This window comes from Sprattus sprattus (genome assembly GCF_963457725.1).
Source record: "Sprattus sprattus genome assembly, chromosome: 5".
NCBI lineage: Eukaryota > Metazoa > Chordata > Actinopteri > Clupeiformes > Clupeidae > Sprattus > Sprattus sprattus.
In genome coordinates this window covers 38966163-38987673 of record NC_137924.1, presented here as the reverse complement: position 1 = coordinate 38987673, position 21511 = coordinate 38966163, and the positions used below count along the sequence as shown (strand labels likewise).

Sequence of the window (21511 nt, the reverse complement as noted above, 5' to 3'; positions counted from 1 at the left end):
ACACACACACACACACACACACACACACACACAGATGCACACACACACACACACACACACACACACACACACACACAGAGACACACACTCATGCACAGACACACACACACACACACACACACACACACACACAGATGCACACACACACACACACACACACACACACACACACACACACACACAAACACACAAATGCAGCACTAACCTCTACTTCCAGGCTGAAGGTATGGCTTGAGCAGTGCTGACTATGCATTTGACTTGGTACCACATAATGGTGTATTGTAAAGGATGAGTTTGTGAAGCATTAGGACTAGCAGTAAGTTTCACATGATGGCATGTAGGCAATGGAAGTGTTCAAGGGCTCTAATCACAGGGGGCTCACTGGCCCACAGCTGTATGAAATATTGAAGCGCTTCCTGGTTATTGGGCCAACGCTGAATATCTCCAGCTGAGTTTGAATTGGGTTACTGTGCTGAGAGGAGAAGATTTGTGTAACAGAAGATTAGGAAAATGACTAGGAGGCCATGCGATGATTAAAAGAAACTCAGGGTCACTGCGGGCACCCATGGTGCCTGTCTCTTTATGCATGCATGGTGCCTGTTTCTTTTTGCATGCATGCATGACATTCTTTTGGAGTTAAGAAGCTGCTTCTGTTAATCTAAACTATTGTTGCATAATCCTCATAATTTAATCTGTAGTGCATGCACGCTAATTTGCATGATCCTGTGCATCCCTTTCTCACCACTTGATTAGACACTTCATAAATGTAGTTCCCAACAGGGGAAACAATGTGCTGTATATGTTCTTAACGTGCATTAGAAAGAGCAGGGATGGTATCTCTTTATGGTCTCAGAGTGCACTGGAAGCTGTGCCCCAGCATAATCGGGGTGTGACTCAGGGGGTGTTTGCATGACCGGGTTTCACAGGGCATACACACATCCCTCCCAGAGCCTTCCTGTCAATGTCATGTCTGTGATTTGCCAGATTGTGTTTGAATTATATAGTCTGTCTGTCAATAGTAAAATGAGAAAAGAAAAAGAAAAAAAGAGGGACACACTGGGCCTCTAATTTCATTGACAGGCAACTGGCAACAAGCACGTCCACCGTGCGTGAACTAACGCTGATTTAATAACTCTGCAAATTTATTTAGCTTAATACCATGAGCATGATCCTGATCATGAAGTCGAAACATGGATGGATCAGCGCAATCCCCTCACATGCCACATAATAGCTTTAGTTACTCAAGTTTAGTACATGCGCAATGATTTTACCCATTGCCCGCCAATTAAATTAGGGCCCACTGAGTATAATATGGAACCAAAATAGCAATATTTGCTTGCACCATATTCAGAGGTGAACGACGGAAACACTGAAGACAAAGACCAGATCAGCAAGGATAGCGAGAAAATTAATGCATTAATAAGTGAACAAATGAATAAGAGTTTAATGAGAGTGTGATACTGATGAATTTGCAGCTATAGCTCAATGCATTAATAAGGCTTTTCATTAACAAAACTGAACTTAACGAGACATTGAATTAATGAGCCAATTAAACTAGTCCCAAAAAGAATGTATGTTTAAGTTGGTCCTCTGAATGGGGCTTCTAGCATAATGTTAATACTTGAGGCAGGCTTCTTTCCTGGACAGCCCATGTTTTATGGACTAGGCCCGGACCTTATCTCACCTCTGTGGCTATTTCAGATTGGTATGGAAGGACAGATGGCAATCCGTCCCGTGCCCCCCGATCACCTGACATATTCAGTGACCTATACATGACTCCCCCTTTATGGAGAGACCCATTGCAGGCCTTCAATGGATAGAAACTGGTTTATATGTTGCCATAGGAACAGCTACTGGTTCTAGATTGAGCTAGATAATTATGTCAACTGACAGGCAAAGCTTTGTCAATCAAGAATCAACCCGTTTTTTTTTTTTTTTTTTTTACTTTTATTTATAGGATACCTCAGATTGTATTGAATGGTCAAATATGAATGGTAGACAATGAACCAACTGAATAATGATATTCCCCAGATGATCAAAGACATTTGTAGGCTATACAGTATTTTTGTTTGTAGCTGCTGATGCTTATTTGCCCAGGATGTCCTACTATTGAGGGATAATAACGACATTAATTAATAGAAATCTATAGAATAGAAGTACAGCATCTATTTTCTGTAAGTTGCAAAGAAGGTAGGCCTATACAATGTTTCCAACGATTACAATTTATATATTCCTATAATAATACCTCCACCTTGTGGATATTCATAGAAAGTTTAACTAGGCTACTCTATAGCCTACTTGTTTTTTTTTAGTTTGTTTTATTTTTCAGAATAGGCCTATAACAAATAATTTCCTACAGACGCCTCACCTGTTGTCAGTTTCTTTCATTTTCATAGTTATTTGTTGAGAAGGCCACGACAAGACTTGAGGAAATATATCACAAATTATATTGTCCTCGTGTGGACGTAAATTCGGCTACTTCTTGGAAGTTATGGTAGAGGGCGCTACAACTAAAATGAAACGGTTTTGTAAAAAATCCAACACACAAACTTTATGGTACTCGAGCAAGTCATTCGTCTGTCATCACAAGTATCCACAACAGTAGCTAGCTTGCTAGCCCGGATCGTGTGTCCTTCGTGACATGAATCGCAAAAGAAGCCACGGATTCCCCGAATCAAGTTCTTCCTCCACTTTGCAGAACACTTTCGTGAATATGACAGGATCTGCCCCTCGAGTCGAGGAGGATTTCTCCGATTATGAGGCCGACGAAGAGTTGCTGTGCTCGGTGAGCGAGATCACGGAGCATCTTGGCAGAAACATCACAGTGGTTCTTGAGACGGCATTGTCGGAAATCCGAAAAATGGTGAGTGTTAGGATCCGGGTTCTCAAAATGGAACTTCGAGATAAAACAGACGAGATTGAGATGCTGAAAGAAAGACTTGAGAGCGTAGAGCTAGATGGGAGAGATGCTTTTCCCAGTTCCATAACATCAGAGTCTGGTGCGACTAACATTACCAGGAAATCGGAGTACAGTTCGGGCAACAAATGTATCAACGACCCAAAGAAAGCCAAGCCGGCTGTCACGGGAGTCAAAAAGGAAAATATTAATGCGATATGTGACTACCTAATGAAGGATAAAAATCGGAACGGTGCCGAAACCGACATTGATCAGAACAATGCGCCCACGTCCGGTTGCGATAGGGAGGTTCGTCACGACTCCCAGCAGGTTTCGCTTCATCCATGGACGGACAGCGGGATTAGCAGTGGAGGCCCTGGAGATGGGGAGACGGATTCGGCATCTGAGGACATCTTCAACATGTTGCCTTCGGGCAGTAAACGAATTTACGAATACGAATGGATAACAGGAGAAGACTACCCGGCGGACATCAAAAGTAATGGTTCTTTTTTTTCTTCTAAATCACCTGTCTAATACAATCAATTGTTTTGGAAAGAATGTTGACAAGGTAACATATGTGGTTATGGTGAGTATGTGTTGATGTTGGGGATTAGGCATAGATGCCTCATCCCTCCACCAAACACTTCATGTCATGAGGCATTCTGATTCACGGTGATTGCATAAATGACGAATCATATTGCTGTCATAGATAGTCTCTTAAGTCACGCTTTGTCAGAACGGGCAGAAGTTTGAATTCTCCTCAAATTGCGTAACTTACCCAAGTGCTATTGTTTTCATCAGGTTTTGGTGATGCTAAGTATGATGGCGACTCCCCAACAGAGGAGTTAAAGGAAGAGCACGATGATGCGGCCAATGACACCTCACATGCGCACACACCTGAGTTTGCGCCTGACGCAAAAGGCTCATCCACAGAGGCAGGAAGTCCTCTGGGCGACCAAATGGACCAAAGTGAGTGGGTGCTGAATTTTACGTTTGTTCCTTCAGTCCACTGTTGAAACAACGAAACCAGCCTATGAATTCATAATTTGGCTGGGGACCTATGGTTACTTGTTTCAAATGAACCAGTCACACTTTTCGTTTGACTCATGCTAAGTTAGGTTGCAGGCCTGTAGGAAACAAGCTAGAAAACGCACAATGACATACAAAAATACCTGATGGTTAAACAGAACAAATTAATCATTAGAGAAGTGGATAATTGGTAGCTGTCTAGGGTTAAATAATTCCAGACAAAGTCAATCAGTCACTCTCAGTCATGCCTTGATACCATTTGTACACAGGTTGATTATTTACACAGCAGTAGTCTGCATGTGGCCCTAGTTGACCAGCGCTGTTGTATGATTGTCATTGGTTGGCAAAAGCTGAATTGTTTCACATAGCACAGTTTTACATGGTGCATGAAAAATTAGTTAGTTATGAAAATACTCTGCAAGCACTAGCTGTTAATTCATACGTGTGTTAAAATTGGGAGATAGGGAAAATGTGACAAGTACATGTCATTTTGCGATCACTTGGTACAGAAGTTGTACTCACACAGCATAAACTATTTGGTAATTTAACTGTCTCTCCCCCCTTTCCTCTCTCTCTCTCTCTTTCTCCTTCTCACACTCAGGTCAGCAGTTCACATCTCAGTCCTACATATGTTCTTTCTGCGGAACCCTGTGTCCTGATGCATTGTTTCTAGAGGAGCACTTAAAACTGATGCACCACAATGAACCGGCCCAATCAATGCACCTTAACTCTGGCGGCTCCTCTTCCCGGGCCGAGGCCAGCGGCCACAGTAACGACCCTATGCGGCAGGGGTCATCAGGTCTCGTTGAGGGTGTTGCTGGGGTTGGGTCCGGGCTCCGCCCTGGGGGACCCCGTGAGCGGAAAGTGGACGGAGGCTTCGAGTGCGGCGACTGCGGCCGTCATTTCAACTACCTGGGCAACCTGCGGCAGCACTTGCGCATCCACACGGGAGAGAAGCCCTTCGTCTGCCCAGAGTGTGGGGAGCGATTCCGGCACGCTGCCCGACTCAAGAGCCACCGGCTGGGCCACAGCGGAGCAACGAGCCCCTTTCCCTGCCCCCAGTGTGGCAAAGGCTTCCCAGTGCTGTCTGGACTCAAAAGACACCTACGGGTATGTAATCCCACTTTGAGGTTAACGTACTAAGGATTATCAGCTCACTTTGTTATCATATATGAAAATAAAACACAGGAAAATCATATTTGCATTGCATGTATGATGACAACAGTATCCTTCACTAGATACTATGGTAACAGAAAATTGTTTTAAATCAGTAGTTGTCAGTATTCCAGATCAGTGGTGCCTGCAGCCGTACGGCTGTACGCACTGTGCGTACCTTCTGCTATGCAAGAAGAAAAAAAAATTGCTTCCAGATAGTGTCGTCCTTATCCGACAATGTATGGCAGGAAATATCGGAGTACGGACAACTAATGCCCAGCATTGACGCTGCAGATACAGAGCTGGAGCTGTGGAAACAGCTAAATGAGTTACAGCCAAAACGCAGTGAGCTTTGTCAAGCTCGGGGAAAGTTCGGCAAATTTCTATACAAACATTCTTTGCGTCCTGAAGGTCTTGTTGAGAATGCCCGTTTCCACTGCGTCTGCTGAGCGGTCATTCAGTACAAGTAGGGCTGAAATACGCCGCAGACGCTTCAAAAACATTCTAGTAAAGTGCGGCGGGCAAAACAGCCCCGGCTGAAAAGTTGAGAATGTTTCAACTTTTAAGTGCACCTAAGAAATGCTGGAAAGACGCGACGAGCGGCGGATTAAAGGCGCAGACTTAAGGCACCATAGGAAACAATGGTTAGGCTAGGGTCACGTTTTTAGAAACACGTTTGGTGTGTTTCAGCCCTGAGGCATCTTAACACATACAGTCATGGACGAAAATGTTGGCACCCTTGCACTTTTGTCAGATAATGCACCACTACTCCCAGAAAAGTGTTGCAATTACAAATGTTTTTGCATTTACATGTTTATTTACTTAGTTTGCATTGGAAAAACACAAAAAATCTGAGAAATAATGCCCAATCTGACTTTATTCCACATAAAACTCAAAAAAGGGCCGGACAAAATTATTGGCACCCTCAACTTTATAATGGGGAGAACACCCTTAAAAATAAAGAAATACAAATATCTGAAATCAATTGCTTCCTGTAACCATTAATGAGGTGTCTTACACCTCTCTACTGGAATTTCGGACCACTCTTCTTTTGCCAACTGCTCCAGGTCTCTCACATTTGAAGGGTGCCTTCTGCCAACTACTGATTTGAGATCATGCCCCAGTTGTGCTATGGGATTAAGATCTGGAGTCATCTCCGACACTTCAGAACTCTCCAGTGCTTTGTCTTAACCATTTCTGGGTACTTTTTGAAGTGTGCTATGGGTCATTGTCCTGCTGGAAGACCCATGTCCTCTGACGGGAGACCCAACTTTCTGACACTGGGCCCTACATTGCGCCCAAAAATGATTTGGTAGTCCTCCAAATTTTAGATTTCCTGATGCTATGCACATAGTCAAGGCATCAGGTTCCAGAAGCAGCAAAGCAACTCCAAAACATCGGTCCAGCTCCACCATATTAGCCTGTAGGGACCGTGTTCTTTTCTTTGAAGGCCTCATTTCGTTGTCTGTAAACTACTTTACCAAAAAGTTCTACTTTGGTCTCATCTATCTACAGGACGTTCTCCCAGAATGATTTTGGCTTCCCCAAGAAAGTTTTGTCGACTCAAGTCTGGCTTTTTTAGGTCTCTGTGTCAGCAGTGGGGTCCTCTGGGTCTCCTACCATAGCATCCCATTTCATTCAAATGGCGACGGATAGTGCAAGCTGACACCGTTGTACCCTTTGTCTGCAGGGTAGCTTGAATTTATTTGGAAGTTGTTCTAGGTTATTTATCCACCATTCAAACAATCTTTTGTTGCATTCTGTCATCAATTTTTCTCTTCCTTCCACATCCAGGGAGGTTAGTGACAATGCCATGGGCTGTAAACTTGTTGATGACACTGCGCACAGTGGACACAGGAACATTAAGATCTCTGGAGATGGACTTGTAGCCTTGAGATTGTCCATGCTTTTCTACAATTTTGGTTCTCAAATCCTCAGACAATTTTTTGCTCTTCTTTCTTTTCCCCATGCTCAGCGCGGTATACACAGACACACAACACAAAGGTTGAGTCAACTTTGCTCCATTTTAACTGGTTGCAAATGTGATTTCTGTATTACCAGCATTTGTGGCTCGCCACAGGTGAGTTTAAATAAAGATTAAAGGAGAAATACATGCCTAAAATACAATTATTTCTTAAGGGTGCCAACAATTTTGTCCGGCCCTTTATTGAGTTTTATGTGGAATAAAGTCAGATTTGGCATTATTTGTCAGATTTTTTGTGTTTTACCAATGCAAACTAAGTAAATAAACATGTAAATACAAAAGCATTTGTAATTGCAACTCTTTTCTGGGAATAGTGGTGCATTATCTTGACAGAATTGCAAGGGTGCCAACATTTTCGTCCATGACTGTATATATGAAGTACAATTAATGACAAAAGACTGACCGGACTTGCTCTCATGAATATTCACACAGATTTAGAAATCAACAGTGAAGAAGTACTAAAACAATTTGATGCCACTGGCAGAAGGAGAATCAACTTCAATAAGAAGGGCAATGCGTTTTGGCTGTAACCCATTATTTGCGCGTGTGTGTGTGAACGGGCGTTCCTTTTTTTTTGGTGGCTCTGTGCGTACCTCACAATTTTTTTCTGCAGGCGCCCCTGTTCCAGATAATGGTATAAAAAAGCAATAGGAGTGTTTTGGGATGAAGACATGAAACTAATGTCATTCAGGGATCATACGGCTATATGTTGACAGCCGTAAAGGCAGTAATGGCCTTCAAATGGTTTTGCGAAATTTGATTTGCGAAAATGATGGGATCTCCGCTCTGCTTCTTCTCCCCTTTGTTCATTGTTAATGAGTACCTGTTATTGTAACGCATTCAAGCATTTGGAATGAATGTGAAACATTCAGTTGTACAGACTTTTCACAGGAGTGGTGACCTTAAGTTAATGGTTACCCAGGGCTACAGTGGTGTTCAGTTCCCAGCTGTTAACCACAGGTGGCTGGTTTTGGGATAATGCCTTCATTAGCACATTTTTGGGAAAAACATTAGACAAGTTCAAGACCCAATTGTTTTCTATTATCATGTCAGACACGTCACCAAAAGTCTTCAACAATTTTGATGCGTCGTTGCAAACCTGAAAATGGAGAGATAACATTTACATAGGCCACTTCACCAGAGTCAGTTGGTTTTTGCTAACTCATTAGATTTACAGTTATTAACATCCCTGGCTCCAGTGGTGATATGTTGGACAGCATGATGAAACACATTATGCGGAAGTACAACAAAAGCAGTATAAGAACAAATGTTCTGGGATGGACACAGTATAGTGTCAGTATATATAGTGTCAATATAGTGACTGAGCTATAGACATGCTCATGTCCTTCAAATTGTCATGTGGAATACCGTGATGAAACAAACTTTGCTCTTGCCTCACAGGTCCACACGGGCGAGAGTCCCTACGCCTGCCCACAGTGCGGGCGACGCTTTAAGGAGCTGGGCAACCTCTACACGCATCAGCGCATCCACAGCGGCGCCACCCCTTACTGCTGCCAGCAGTGTGGCCGCAGCTTCCGCCACCTGGGCACCTACAAAAGCCACCGCTGCACGCCCGGGCACCTTGGTGCCCTCTCGGGGGGTCACGACGCACCCCCGACTGCCGACATGCTGTGGCAGAGCGGGCACGGTCTCAGGGACGGCAGCAGCAGCCCCCCCGCCCTCAATCAGGACGATAAGACTGGCAAGGACGAGCAGGCAGCCGGCGAGTTCTGAAGGTAGATTGATGCCCAGGGTGGGTCAAACCTCTACACTGACCTTGGGACAGTTTGTGTTGTTCGGGTTAGAGAGGTTGAAGGGGTGCTCCCGGAGCATGGGGCTGATCCCAGGTTGTGTATTTGGAGTGAAACACCACGCTTCTCTGAGTTTAGCTCTTCTTAAAGTGGACATGAGCATGCCTTTCTTTTATTTTATTTTCACGTTACACGTTATTTACCCGCATTTATTTTTTTTACTTTCTTTTGGTCAGCTTTAAAGAGAGTATTTAAGAATCTGATTTCTTTCATTGTGGCAGAGTAAGATTGGCCGTCAAAAGAGAATACTTGAGGTACTGTGTGTTAAGAGAGAGGGCCCAAGGTGTTTAACTAGAGATTGAAGATTTTTCTAGTCACCAATGAACGAATGTGATGCGTTCTGTGTCTATAGGCATAGTGTCGACTTTTCCCTCAAGCTTTAAGGTGCTGCTATCTTTGCGTTGTGGATCGTGCTGTGTGGATAAGCTCCCCTACTGCGTGATTATTATTTTTAATTTTTTTGTTCAATCACAACGGTTTTCTTTTTCTATTCTATGCACGTATGTTTTCAGTTTGACTCACAACCTGTAATGCCCAAAATGGCCACTCGGAGAGGTCCTCTACATTTTCTGACCAGTGTTGTCTCCTGGATCCAACACTAATGCAAGTGGCCTTGCCAGAACTGAGGAGAGATTGAAGACTGCTGCCACCTTGTGGACACACATTGCTACTGCATTGTTTTGAGCTTTTGGTGGCTCAGTGAACAGCTCTATAATGTTGGACTCAGTTAACTCATATGTTGTTTTTATGCTTCCAGATAAGCAGTTATATGTTGATATCATTATATTCAATTTTTTTTAGTGTTTTCTAAAGTCTGTCTTACAGTGACGTGTTTTTACTGAAAATATAGAATAATGATTATAATCTGTGAGACATTTTCTCTAGAAATGAATGAATGGGTTCCTTTCAGATACGAAAAAGTTTCAAATGTTGACAGTATAATAACAAAGTACAGCAGAAAAACTTCCAGTCTTTACTTTCCTCAAGGATCACTTTGTCTAAGGCAAAAAACCCTAAAGAATATACCAGAATTTTGTGTGTGTATAACTGTGAATATCTACAGCACGGTGGTTGTTTGGTGCCACAGTTGTATGATTCATTCAAACTCCGTTTTATTTATTGATATGATGTACTATGTACCACAATGTACTATGATGTATTTCATATTGATTGGTTGATGTGGAACTGCTAATTATTGCCAAAATAACCAACACCCTAATAAATCCTCATATGTAGTGCTGAAATCTATAAATCTGGCAATGTCCTGAAACATGTCTGTAGTTTTGTCCTTTCAGTTCCAGTTCAGTCAAAACCCTTATTTGTGTTCACTGCACACTGCACACAGGCCAAGGACACTAAAATAATGTAACGTTTTTGATTTCATTCTGGGTATAAAAGATAAGCCAGGCACCTTGTTCATAACATAACATATCCCTTACGTCCCTGTTACTCTTTTCTTAGTGTACAGTCTAGTGCCTGGGCCTGTAGGCAGGACATGCCTCCAGTTGTTGCCACTGTTAATTGGTTGTTAGTCCTCAAGTCCAGTAATGGCTGCATGCCTGGTGAGTAAGCCTTAATGCCCCTCATGGCCAAACCCACCTCTGCAGATCTGTGGGCCGTGTTTCAAAAAGCATTTGATCTCATCACCAGAGTACTTTTAAGAATCGCACTAAAGGTTTCTAACTGAACGTTTTGTCCTAAATCAGATTCACAAAGCTGCTGAGACCAACCTTTACTATGGAAAGGTAAGAACTCCTAATCTAGGAGAAAGGCCACAATCCCAATGTCCAGACTCAAGGACTTTGAAGAGCGTTCCCACTAAATACACAATGATTTAGAGTCGGCCCACTGTTAAATTGTCCAGTGCATGTTTGCTCTCTAAAGCAGACATTTCGAGCCCTTCATGCACACTTTCTGTAAGTCCACAGAACACTTTATTTTTTTTAATTCTTTACCTCGATGGACAAGGTCATGAGGTCAAGGATGTAAAGAAGAAGAGAAAAGCTATGAGAATCCGGCTGCACTTACACTGGGCTACAGGCTATTGTGGGGCGGTATTGTCTCCTTTCCTCTCATAAAGGATGGTCCAGTGTACCCTATGCTGAAGGAGATAGGAAAGGATGGTCCAGTGTACCCTATGCTGAATGAGATAGGAAAGGATGGTCCAGTGTACCCTATGCTGAAGGAGATAGGAAAGGATGGTCCAGTGTACCCAATGCTGAAGGAGATAGGAAAGGATGGTCCAGTGTACCCTATGCTGAATGAGATAGGAAAGGTTGGTCCAGTGTACCCTATGCTGAATGAGATAGGAAAGGATGGTCCAGTGTACCCTATGCTGAATGAGATAGGAAAGGATGGTCCAGTGTACCCTATGCTGAAGGAGATAGGAAAGGATGGTCCAGTGTACCCTATGCTGAATGAGATAGGAAAGAACAGACTGAAGCACCACCCCTTAGTATTAAGAGAATTCAAACAGCTCTCATCATGGCTACCACTTAGACACTTCCAGGTCATTCCACTCAGTTTGGAACCTTCCTAAGCAAAAAAGATTATTGGACCGCAGCCATGGGGTTATCACAGGAAGCCCGCAAGCGCTAAAAAAAATAAACGGTAACATGATACTTCGTAAAGTGCTGTCCCATTCCTATTTATGCCATTTCGAGCCCGAGCAGTCATGTCATGTCTGTCCAGCATTAAACATATACGTACTACAGGAATGGGTTTTTTTTCTCCATTTGTCTTTAGTTGGTTTTACCCTTAGAGCCTTACAGCACAAGAGGTTTGTATATTTCACCAGTTTGTGTGCCTGAGGCTGACCTTGCTACTGTTGTTAAACTACAGGAGCACGTCCCTCCCTTGGTGATTTTGTTTTTGACTCCTCTCAATGTGGAAGCAGTTTCCACCGAGGGAGAATCTGTGTGAATAGGGAAAAGAGTGTTCATCACCCTAGTGTTCTACTGTTGAGGTTGCTAAACTGAAACACAGTCCCAGTGGAACCAGGAATAATCTTTGCATCAGGAAAGGGATCTTGTTAAAAGGGCATATTTTATCTTTTTTTTTTTAGATGAGTCAAAGTCTTTTGAACTTTAAATTTCATACTCTTTTAAAACTGCTCTTTTCTAGACTGCATGCTACAAGGTACGTCAAATCACACCACCTCTTCCCAAACTTAAATGATGTGCTATTTTCTTGCAGGGAAATAGTGAAATCACCTCACGACACTTAACTGAATTGAGATTGGATGCAGCCCATGTTGCTGTCTAGGTCAGAAGGCAGCTGTCCTTGGGGTGAATGTTAGTGCATAACGATTCAGATTTGAGTTTTACATGAGGTTATATGTGCCCTCTAGTGTAGTATTCAGTCAGGAGCCTGGTGTAGAACGTGGTGACAGCGTGAGGCTGTTTTTGCTCCCACCTCTGCCCTTCAGGTTTCTGTGGCAACAGTAGCAGCCAGACAGTTCTATCAAAAGTGAGAAGGAAAGATTTGAGATGTCAAGAAAAGAAGAAAGGTGAGAAAGGTGGGATGAACAGAGGAAGCTCTCAGTTAAGGTACAATTTATCTTTATCATGGCCTGAAAGAACTTTGTGCAGGTAGGCTAGTTGCCTCTGTGTTTCAGTGCGATGGGTCTGTTTTGATATCAATATTAAAGGGATTCTGGGGTGTGTATGAGAGTCAGTAGTAAACTCAGGCCATCTGTGGGGCGGGGGCGAAATCAAATACAGAGGGTGCCTTGAACGGGTCCTTATCAGCAGAGCACAAGGATGCAGCTAGGAGAAAAAAGACTAAATCCCCAAATAAGATTATAATTAAAAAAAGCAAATAAAAAAGCAGCTTTGTATTAACAGCTATTGGCTTTTATATATTTATAAATATTAATAAATGAAATACAGTAAAGGTGTAATATTTTATATTTGTAATATTACATATTCAAAGCAGAATTCTTAATTCTGGCCATGACTTTGTAGATGTTTGTGACCTTGCCATTTCTAATGTGGATGTCTTTCTCAAGAGACAACAGCACGCTTCACATGAAAGTAATTATAATAACTTTTAATTAGTCGTGCCTTTCATGGCACTCAAGGTTACCTAACATTGCATAAGATCGAGTAATGAATCATGCAATAGTCAACAATAAAACATAAGCAACAGAGAATAGTTTAGCAAGGATTAAATCAGAATTGTGAAATAAAATGTAGTTGTTTTTAGAGTGACGTTAGAGTGCATTTTAAAAGGTGAGTTTAAAGAGCAGTTTTGAATTGTGTGATGGAGTCCAGTTTGTGGATGTGAGGAAGAAGTGAGTTCCAAAGTTTGGTTGTAAAAATAGTTTTTCAGGTGATTATGGAGCTGAGATGCCACTTCTCAAGGACCTTGATATGAATAGCAGGTTGGAGAGACTTATTGAAGTCATCAGGATCCAATCCAGGCACGCCTTACTTAGTAAGCTTGTTGGAACAGGATCCAGCTGTCAGGTGGAGGAATTACACTTAGTGATGAAATCCAAGATGTGACTTTCTGTTGGGAGGCTGAATTAATCAAATTAATTATTTTATGGTGAGCCCAGAGTATTCAGGGAGCATGGCCCCTTTTGATCAATTGTTGATGGATTGTCGCAATTTTAGAGTTTAAAAAATTAGGGATGGCTGAACCAGGGTAGGAAATTTACATATTTTTTAGGGGGCAATTTTTGCCCCCACTTACTGAAATCCAGGGGCATTTCACAAAAAATTGGGGGCACTTTTAGAAACTTGTGAAAAACATTTAACCTTTGTTCAAAATAATAAACACACTTATTTAGGCTTAAAGCAGCAATACGGAATTCTGTTCCAAAACTAGTACGCTAACTACCTAAAAGGCATGCAAAAAACCTTGTAACCACCACCAACAGCCCAGCTGACACAGATAGAAGCTTGCCAACACACTAACTGGTGTATTTCTGCAGTACCTGGCATGTCATGCATGTGAAAGCTTTTCTTCCATTTTTGCAGGGTGTTCCAGCCCGTTACAAAGAACTACATAGGGCATATCTTTGATGGCTAGTGGGAAAGACACAGGTCTTGATCTGTCCTTCACATGACCATATGCGATCAAAATGAATTAGAGGATGGTACCAAAACTAGTTGCCTATAAAACCATACCTCAAAAAGTGTTAAATTGTTGCATAGTGTTACTTTAAAGTATATGAACAATTGTCATTAAATGGCAATAATAAGACTATTAGGCATTAGTCTACATATTCAAAGTGTTTTCTAAGATTTTTTGAAGAAAAACCAAACAGACAACGTAAATTACACAATCATATTCACGTTTATTCTTATTTCTTTGTGGTTATTATTTGTTATTATTATTATTTAATTATTCAACTATTAACAATCGTTTTTTTCTTTCTTTTTTTAATAATAATAACACATTATATTTATGGATTTTTGTGTTACCTTTAATCATGTTATACCTACCATAGTAGGCCTACAGGAAATACAGTTAAGACTAGTAAACTAGCTTGCAAGCAAGCCTTTGTAGCTAACGCACAATCAGAGATAGCTAACGTTAGCTAACTAACATTGAACTAGCTTAACCGAACTAAATAATTTCTAAAAGTATTATCACTAGTTATCATTCACCGTAGGCGATGGCGTGTTGCTTGGCGCCTGGTGACGAAAGGCCATGGATTTCTGTATGTTTTCGCTCCCCTTGAAGAAGTCAGCAGAAACATTTGCCTGTGCTGACAACGACTTGGGCAACTAGTTGTCCACAAGTCCGACATGCCTTGAAAAAAAAATCTGGTCTTTTTCTCGTCGTCGTCGTCCTCCACCCCAGGCCAATCTAATTTACACAGACTGCGCTGATCCTCATTTCTCCTTACTCTCGCAGTCACACAGGTCTGATTAGGAAGCGCTCCAAATATTTTTAGTTAGAACGTTCGGTTCTTCACGCAACAATCAGTCAAGTCGAAAATCAAAACATTTAATGGCAACTGACCGGGTCATATAGGCTACGATGTTTTTGACACGTTCATTAAATTATTATGACACAAAATAATGGGGGCATTTTTTGCCCCTCTTCTAGTCAAAACTATATTTCTTAGGGGCAGTTTTGCCCTTTGCCCTCGCTAATTTCCGACGCTGGGCTGAACAACGTTTACAGTGGAGAAAAGAGCTCTGGCATCTCCTTCTCCTGCACTGATGGTTTTGCATAATATTAAGTTTTTGCAACAAAAACTGCATTTGTACTGAAGCATGTGATCAGAATACATCTCTTTATATACAGCAAGATCAGTCTTTGTTGACAACCCCTCCAGACGATGACCCATGGACTTTATCTGGCAGAGTTCAGATGTACACCAAGGTGCGGTTGGGACAAAGTAAGTAGCTTATTTGCCGTCTTGCTTTGTCTTGTGTTGCACTTGCTTGATGTTTGACTGTGTTAGGAAAGTTGTTGACTCACATGTTTGTCATAGTCAAAGAAAGCAAATTTCAAGAGGTTTTCCTAGGTTTAGCGATTAGAAATTCCTACATAATGCCACTTTAAGACAGCCGTTACATGTTACATTATGTGTGTTCTCATAGTTAAGACAGCCGTTACATGTTACATTATTTGTGTTCTCATAGTAAAAACAGCCGTTACATGTTGCATTATTTGTGTTCTCATAGTTAAAGCAGCCTTTACGTGTTACATTATGTGTTTTACCCATAACCTTAGACAGCCATTAAATGTTACATTATGAGCTTTACCCATAGTTTAGACAGCAGTCACCTGTTACATTATGTGTGTGAACCTAAGCTATGTTTTTACAGGTTTCCTAAAAATGCAGGGATTCACTTCTATGGTTACTGCATTATCGGCATGCAGACTCAATTAAGTCTTGGTGTGGGTGAGATGATTCATAAATACACAATCTGATCTAATGCGACATACAGATACTACACAGGTCACTGCCAGATTGCATCTCATGTAAGAGCAGATCTGGCCCTGATCTAGCATGAAGCCGTCCCAGATGGCATGGGGCTGCCGCATCAGCACACTGCCATTTAGTGATATTGTTGGCAATAGATTCTCACATGTGGCGTACCAAGCACACAGCACTTCTCTTCATGAACAGTCAAGCTGGCCAAGCCATGTCTCATAGTCATGTGACACTAGGCCACATATTTAATAATTAAGGATACACTGTAAATATATTACCTGGTTTCATTATATAAAGAATTAACAGGTATAATGTGGTGATCCTAAAGTAATGTTCCTGCCTTAATATGTACCTGTGGCCTTATATTTATATGTATTTATTTTATATTTACGACTGTTATTGTTTTCTGACCGGGGATCTGTGTTCCGCAAATCAGCTGACGGGCCTGTCAGCTGACGGGATGAGGTTCGAGAGATTTTAAATACAAGGAAGTGAATTGCCGGGGATTGGCGCGTAATGAATGAATGGAGGGAGTCTAAAAGGGACCTCTAACAAACGCCAGTCCAACTGAAAGAGCTTAATAGTGGGAAAGCTTTAAAAACCACTGACACAAAGTCGACACCTGTTGCCGACGCATTGGAGACGTCGGTAAGAGCGATTTATATTTTTTTGCTGGAGGTTTTTGTTACGACCTGGGTCATCTTTTTTCTTTGACTGTCTTTTTCCCGGATTACCTATTTTTTCCCCGGAACGTAAGAGACTGTTTGCTTGCGGAGTTTTGTTCAGGGACATCGGGGATTTCGTTTGGATATTCTTTTTTGTTTGCTTTGAGAGAGGGAGGAGGCGCGAGTGTGCGCAAGGGGCGCGCAAATGGAGGCCGCTTATTAACGCGGTTATCAGATCACATCGGTGGAAAAGACTTTTGGGGTATCTGGACTGTGGGTTTATTTGAGGGTTGTTTGGTGAATGTATATGGAAATATGAACAGTTTGAAAATATATGAGTGAACGTAATTTCCTGAGCTATATCCTCGTTATTTGTAGTAGTGTTAGGTGGTCTCAAACGAACACAATCAATGTGCTTGGTTCACAAATTAAGAAACTCGCATTTCTTTAGTAATAATTGGGCTAGAGGATTAGTCGAAGTGTTACAGTCATGGCTCATGAATGGATGGAGGAATGAGTTAATCAATGTACTTATATGAACACACTTTTACACCTAACTATGTACCTGTTTAGATTACCCAAAAGGGCTTCACATGTGATAAGGGGGACTCATAATGCCGACGGCTGCCACCACAGACTCACGACACATTGGCAGTGTGGTGTGGTGGAGAGATGCCCACAGTGTTAGAGATGATAGGCTTACACTACAACCAGCGTCTTCTGGAATTGATCGCATGCAGAGAGAAGATGTGATTGAATTTCATTGCAGCACTCAGGCTTCTACCTACCAGGAGTTTTTGTGACAAGGCCCTCGTAGGTTGTGCCTTTGAGGAATGAACGTGAGTTAGCATCGAGTGAGAGTGCTGAAAAACATCACATGAAAGGGCTTTGTCTTCCTTGATCTTTGCCTGTGAAGAAACAGCGGGATGGAGGAGGAACAGTGTGATGGAGGGGGACCAGGAAGATTTGGCTTGTTTGGTTTATATTATAAACACACACACACACACACAAAGTGGCACAGTCAGTCTTCACAGGCAGACACAAGGAGCAGCATCCATCTGGTCACTCAGCGAGACATTGAAAACGTACAGCTCACTGGAGCAAGTGACCCCGATTCTGTATCTCTGTCTCTTCCTCTGTGTATGTGTGTTTGGGCGAGTTTTTTTAGTTTGGGCTGTTTCTGTGGTTTAGTTGTGTGAGAGTTTTTTGAACCTATATGTTTGAACCATTTTTTTCTATAACATGCTGATAGATTAGTATAAATAACTCTAATGCATCATGAAATCAATGATCCACTAGAGAGAATATTTCAGTCTTTCTCATGCTCATCCACCATGTGTTCTCTCCAAGTAGCCCTCTTTCACACACTCATGCTATCTTTATAGTCTCTTTAATTACCTTCCCTTGGTCATCCTCTTATCTTTCACCATTTCTCAAAGGGTGTGTGTGTGAAAGAGTGAGAGAGAAAGAAAGAGATCGTGTCGGCTTTTTCCAGCCTTGTAGGGATCTGTTGCTCTCCAGGCTGTGTCTATGGTATAAGTTACATGCACTTAAAAAATATTTTGTTGGATTTTCTTTGTTGTGATGTGAACATCGTCGCACATTAATGTGTGTGAATCAACACACTCTCTTGTAAGCCTTTTAGACACAACTTGGAACAATGGAATTGTTCATAGTTATGAAAGGTACCATAGACATCTTTATTTAATCTACAATACTAGCGTTACGTTATGCAGGATTGATTTGCAGGTAACCACCATAATCTTATGGTACGTTTTCCCATCATTTCTGTTAGTTGCATTTTGCCTTGAAATTATCACTCGTTTTGTCTTCTTTTGAACAGCATTCTGTTTTCCGAGGAGAGATGTGAATTTTAAGGCCTCCGCAGTTGACCGCCAAGGTGATGTGGTTGTTGTCACCACAACACCAGACTACATCTGCCCATACTGAAGCTGGTGGTGGATGTTTTAATCGGTTCTGTTGAGTCTTGATTGAGTTGGTTAAATGTTGACTCTTGTATGGTTATCCTAAGATGGAGCAAGTGAAGATGCTGTGGCTACCACCCCAGCAGCTAATCCCCAAAACCAGACAACTCCTGCACAAACTGAAGTTACTGGTAGGGTCTTTCTTTTTAGTTTTTGTGTGTGGTTTTGTTTTTGTATAAAATGTGTGTAAGTCTGGCCCCCTCACACATGTGGAATCCTAAGATGGAGCAAGTGAAGATCATGTGGTAGTAACTGCAACACCCGATCCCAACAATCAGACTACATCTCCCCATGCTGGTGAATTTATTGTTTATTTATTTTTGCAATATTTATGGGTTCTGTTGAGTCTTGATTGTGTTGGTTAAATGTTGGCTTTTGTATGGTTATCTTAAGCTGGAGAAAGTGAAGATGCTGTGGCTACCACCCCAGCACCAAATTTTATTCCATGTGTCCAACCAGGCAAATTGGTGGACCCAAATGTTATAAAAAATTATATATTATATATATAAAAAATTATTTATTTGTAATCATCCAAAATATTGTTAAGTGTATGGGTATTTTTCCAAGTAGGCCACTGACTGGTTGATACGTGCAATGCATTGAGTGGGCAGCGCGCCAGATTCGCCACTCCCCCCCCCCCCCCCCCCCCCCCCAGTCAGCCCCTGGACGGAAGTAGACATTAGACCTTTTGGTGGCCACTGACCACACTGCAGCTACCGGTAAGGACATCAGTTTGTGTCTGTTTTGGTGTAACACTTCTAATGTTTGCTTCATGTACAGGCATGCAAATATCACAGGGCGGGCCCTAGACCCGCCAGGGTCGTAACACTAATACCAACAACCAGACAACTTTTGCCCAAACCATTAGACTTTCTGGACCTACACTGTAAACCCAGACAGTTCTACTAACTCATTAACATTATGTATTCAGTACTTAAAGCCTGGTATTCAGTTGACCCAACTTAAAATGTATTAGTTTTATGAGCAAGTGCAGAAGTTTTAATTGTATAGGAATGTATTTGTTTGAGTTAACATTGCCTGATAACTCAAAAAATGTTAGTATCTGACGTCATCAACGTCGTTGAGAACACCATTGCAAAGCTCTTGCGATGAAAGACGGACACAGCAGACTTAAGGTAGAGGAGTCGTTTAGTAATCCAGAGGTTGGAAGGTTGCTAGTTCTATTCCCCACTCCTCCTTACCAAGTGTATAAGTGTGAACCCCTAAATTGCTCATGATCTATGAATGCAAAATTCCTTGTCAATCGCTTTGGATAAAAGCGTCTGCTAAATCACAGATGTAAATGTAAATGCAGTGGCAACACTGGGAAGGCATCGACCAATGACAGTTCTCTCTACAGTAAGAGCTTGCGCAAGAGCTTGGAAAGTAAGGAAGATACCCTTTCAAAAACTTGTAAGGTCGTAATAACTAGTTTTAGAAAGACCCAGAGAAACACATACATATCTGGCGAGGCTAAATACTTTACGATTTTGGAATAATATGAGTTCAGAGAACTCAAAACTTATGAAAATGATAACACAAAAAATCAGAATAGCCGATGTATAATTTTTGAGTTAAGTTTACTTAAAAAAAATAATATATGTACTCAAAGTTTTGAGTTCTCTGAACTTGTTCAGGTTTACAGTGTACAAGTTGCTCATGTAAGTGCATCTGCATTTCAGGTTTTTACATTTTGTCAAACTGTAAAATATGACATCTGTCTGATTCCAAAAGTCGTGCACAACAAGATGCTGTGGCTACCACCCCAGTACCTTGTCCCCACAACCAGATGACTGGTGCACATGAAGATGCTGTGGCTACCACCCCAGCACCCAAACAGACTACATCTGCTGAAGCCAGACCTTCACCTTCTAGACCTCAACCTACCAGACATACACCTAGACCTACCAAACCTACACCCAGACATACACGTATACCTCCAGGTAAGTGCATCTGCATTTCAGGTTTTTACATTTTTATTTACTGTGAAAAAAAACATCTTGTGTCTTTGAATCAAAAGCTGAGGCAAGTCGTAACACTAATACCCACAACCAGACAACTTCTGCCCAAACCATTAGACTTTCTGGACCTACAAGTTGCTCATGTAAGCAACACACACACACACACACACATGCACAAACCTTTTGTTCTGTGTGCTCTTTTGTGTAGAATCTCAGGATGGAGCAATTGATGATGCTGTGGCTACCACCCCAACACCAATTCCCCCAACTACATCTGACCACACAGCAGCTACTGGTAATGACATCAGTGCACTTCTGTTTTGGTGTGACCCGTTGAATGTTTGTGCCCCTACTGACGGTGTTCGCTTTCTATTCGTGTGTAATCACAAGATGATGCAAGTGAGGATGCTGTGGCTGCCACCCCAGTACCTAATACCCACAACCAGATGACTGGTTTAAGTGAAGATGTCACCCCAGCACCTAAGCCCAACAAGCAGACTACGTGAAACTAGACTTACCCTAACCTACCAGACCTCCTGTTAGACCTAGACCTATCAGACCTACACTTAGACCTAGACCTACCAGACCTACACTTTAACCAATAAGTAAGTGCATCCACATTTTAGGTTTTCACATTTCGATTAACTGTTAAATAAGACATCTTGTGTCTTTAAATCAAAACCTGAGGCGAGTGGAGATGCTGTGGCTACCACCCCAACACAGAATGCCCAAAACCTAACTGCATCTATTGGAGCTACTGGTAAGAACATAGCTGTGTTTCTGATTTTCAGACATTTATATGTCCCCGTTGAATGTTTGTGCCCCTACTGACGGTGTTCGCTTTCTATTTGTGTGTAATCGCAAGATGATGCAAGTGAGGATGCTGTGGCTAGAGCAAGGGTCTAGGAACTTTGAGTGTTGTTGTTTGGCATGGTCACTTGTTTATGTTTAAAAATGCAGCCTGGCAGGTCTCTAACAAATCTTCAGTTCAACAGCTCTACCTGGAGCAGTGGCATACCGTAGGGTTTCACCCAATAAATTATGTGCAATTAAAAAGGTTTTTGTTTCTTCTCCCTATCCCATACGACTGAAGTCTGATTCGACTGCTCCTCTGGTCAGAATGA

The 21511-nt window shown here is 41.9% G+C and overlaps 1 protein-coding gene across 1 annotated transcript; it reads left to right on the top strand.

Annotated features, from left to right (window-relative positions):
* The first annotated feature begins 2623 nt into the window (after positions 1–2623).
* znf16l (zinc finger protein 16 like) lies at positions 2624–9560 on the top strand. The gene is made up of 4 exons (XM_080839109.1): positions 2624–3392; positions 3698–3865; positions 4527–5035; positions 8466–9560. Exons 1-4 carry the CDS (start codon positions 2642–2644, stop codon positions 8796–8798), a joined length of 1761 nt encoding a protein of 586 aa, XP_080695235.1. The 5' UTR covers positions 2624–2641; the 3' UTR covers positions 8799–9560.
* The last annotated feature ends 11951 nt before the right edge of the window (positions 9561–21511 follow it).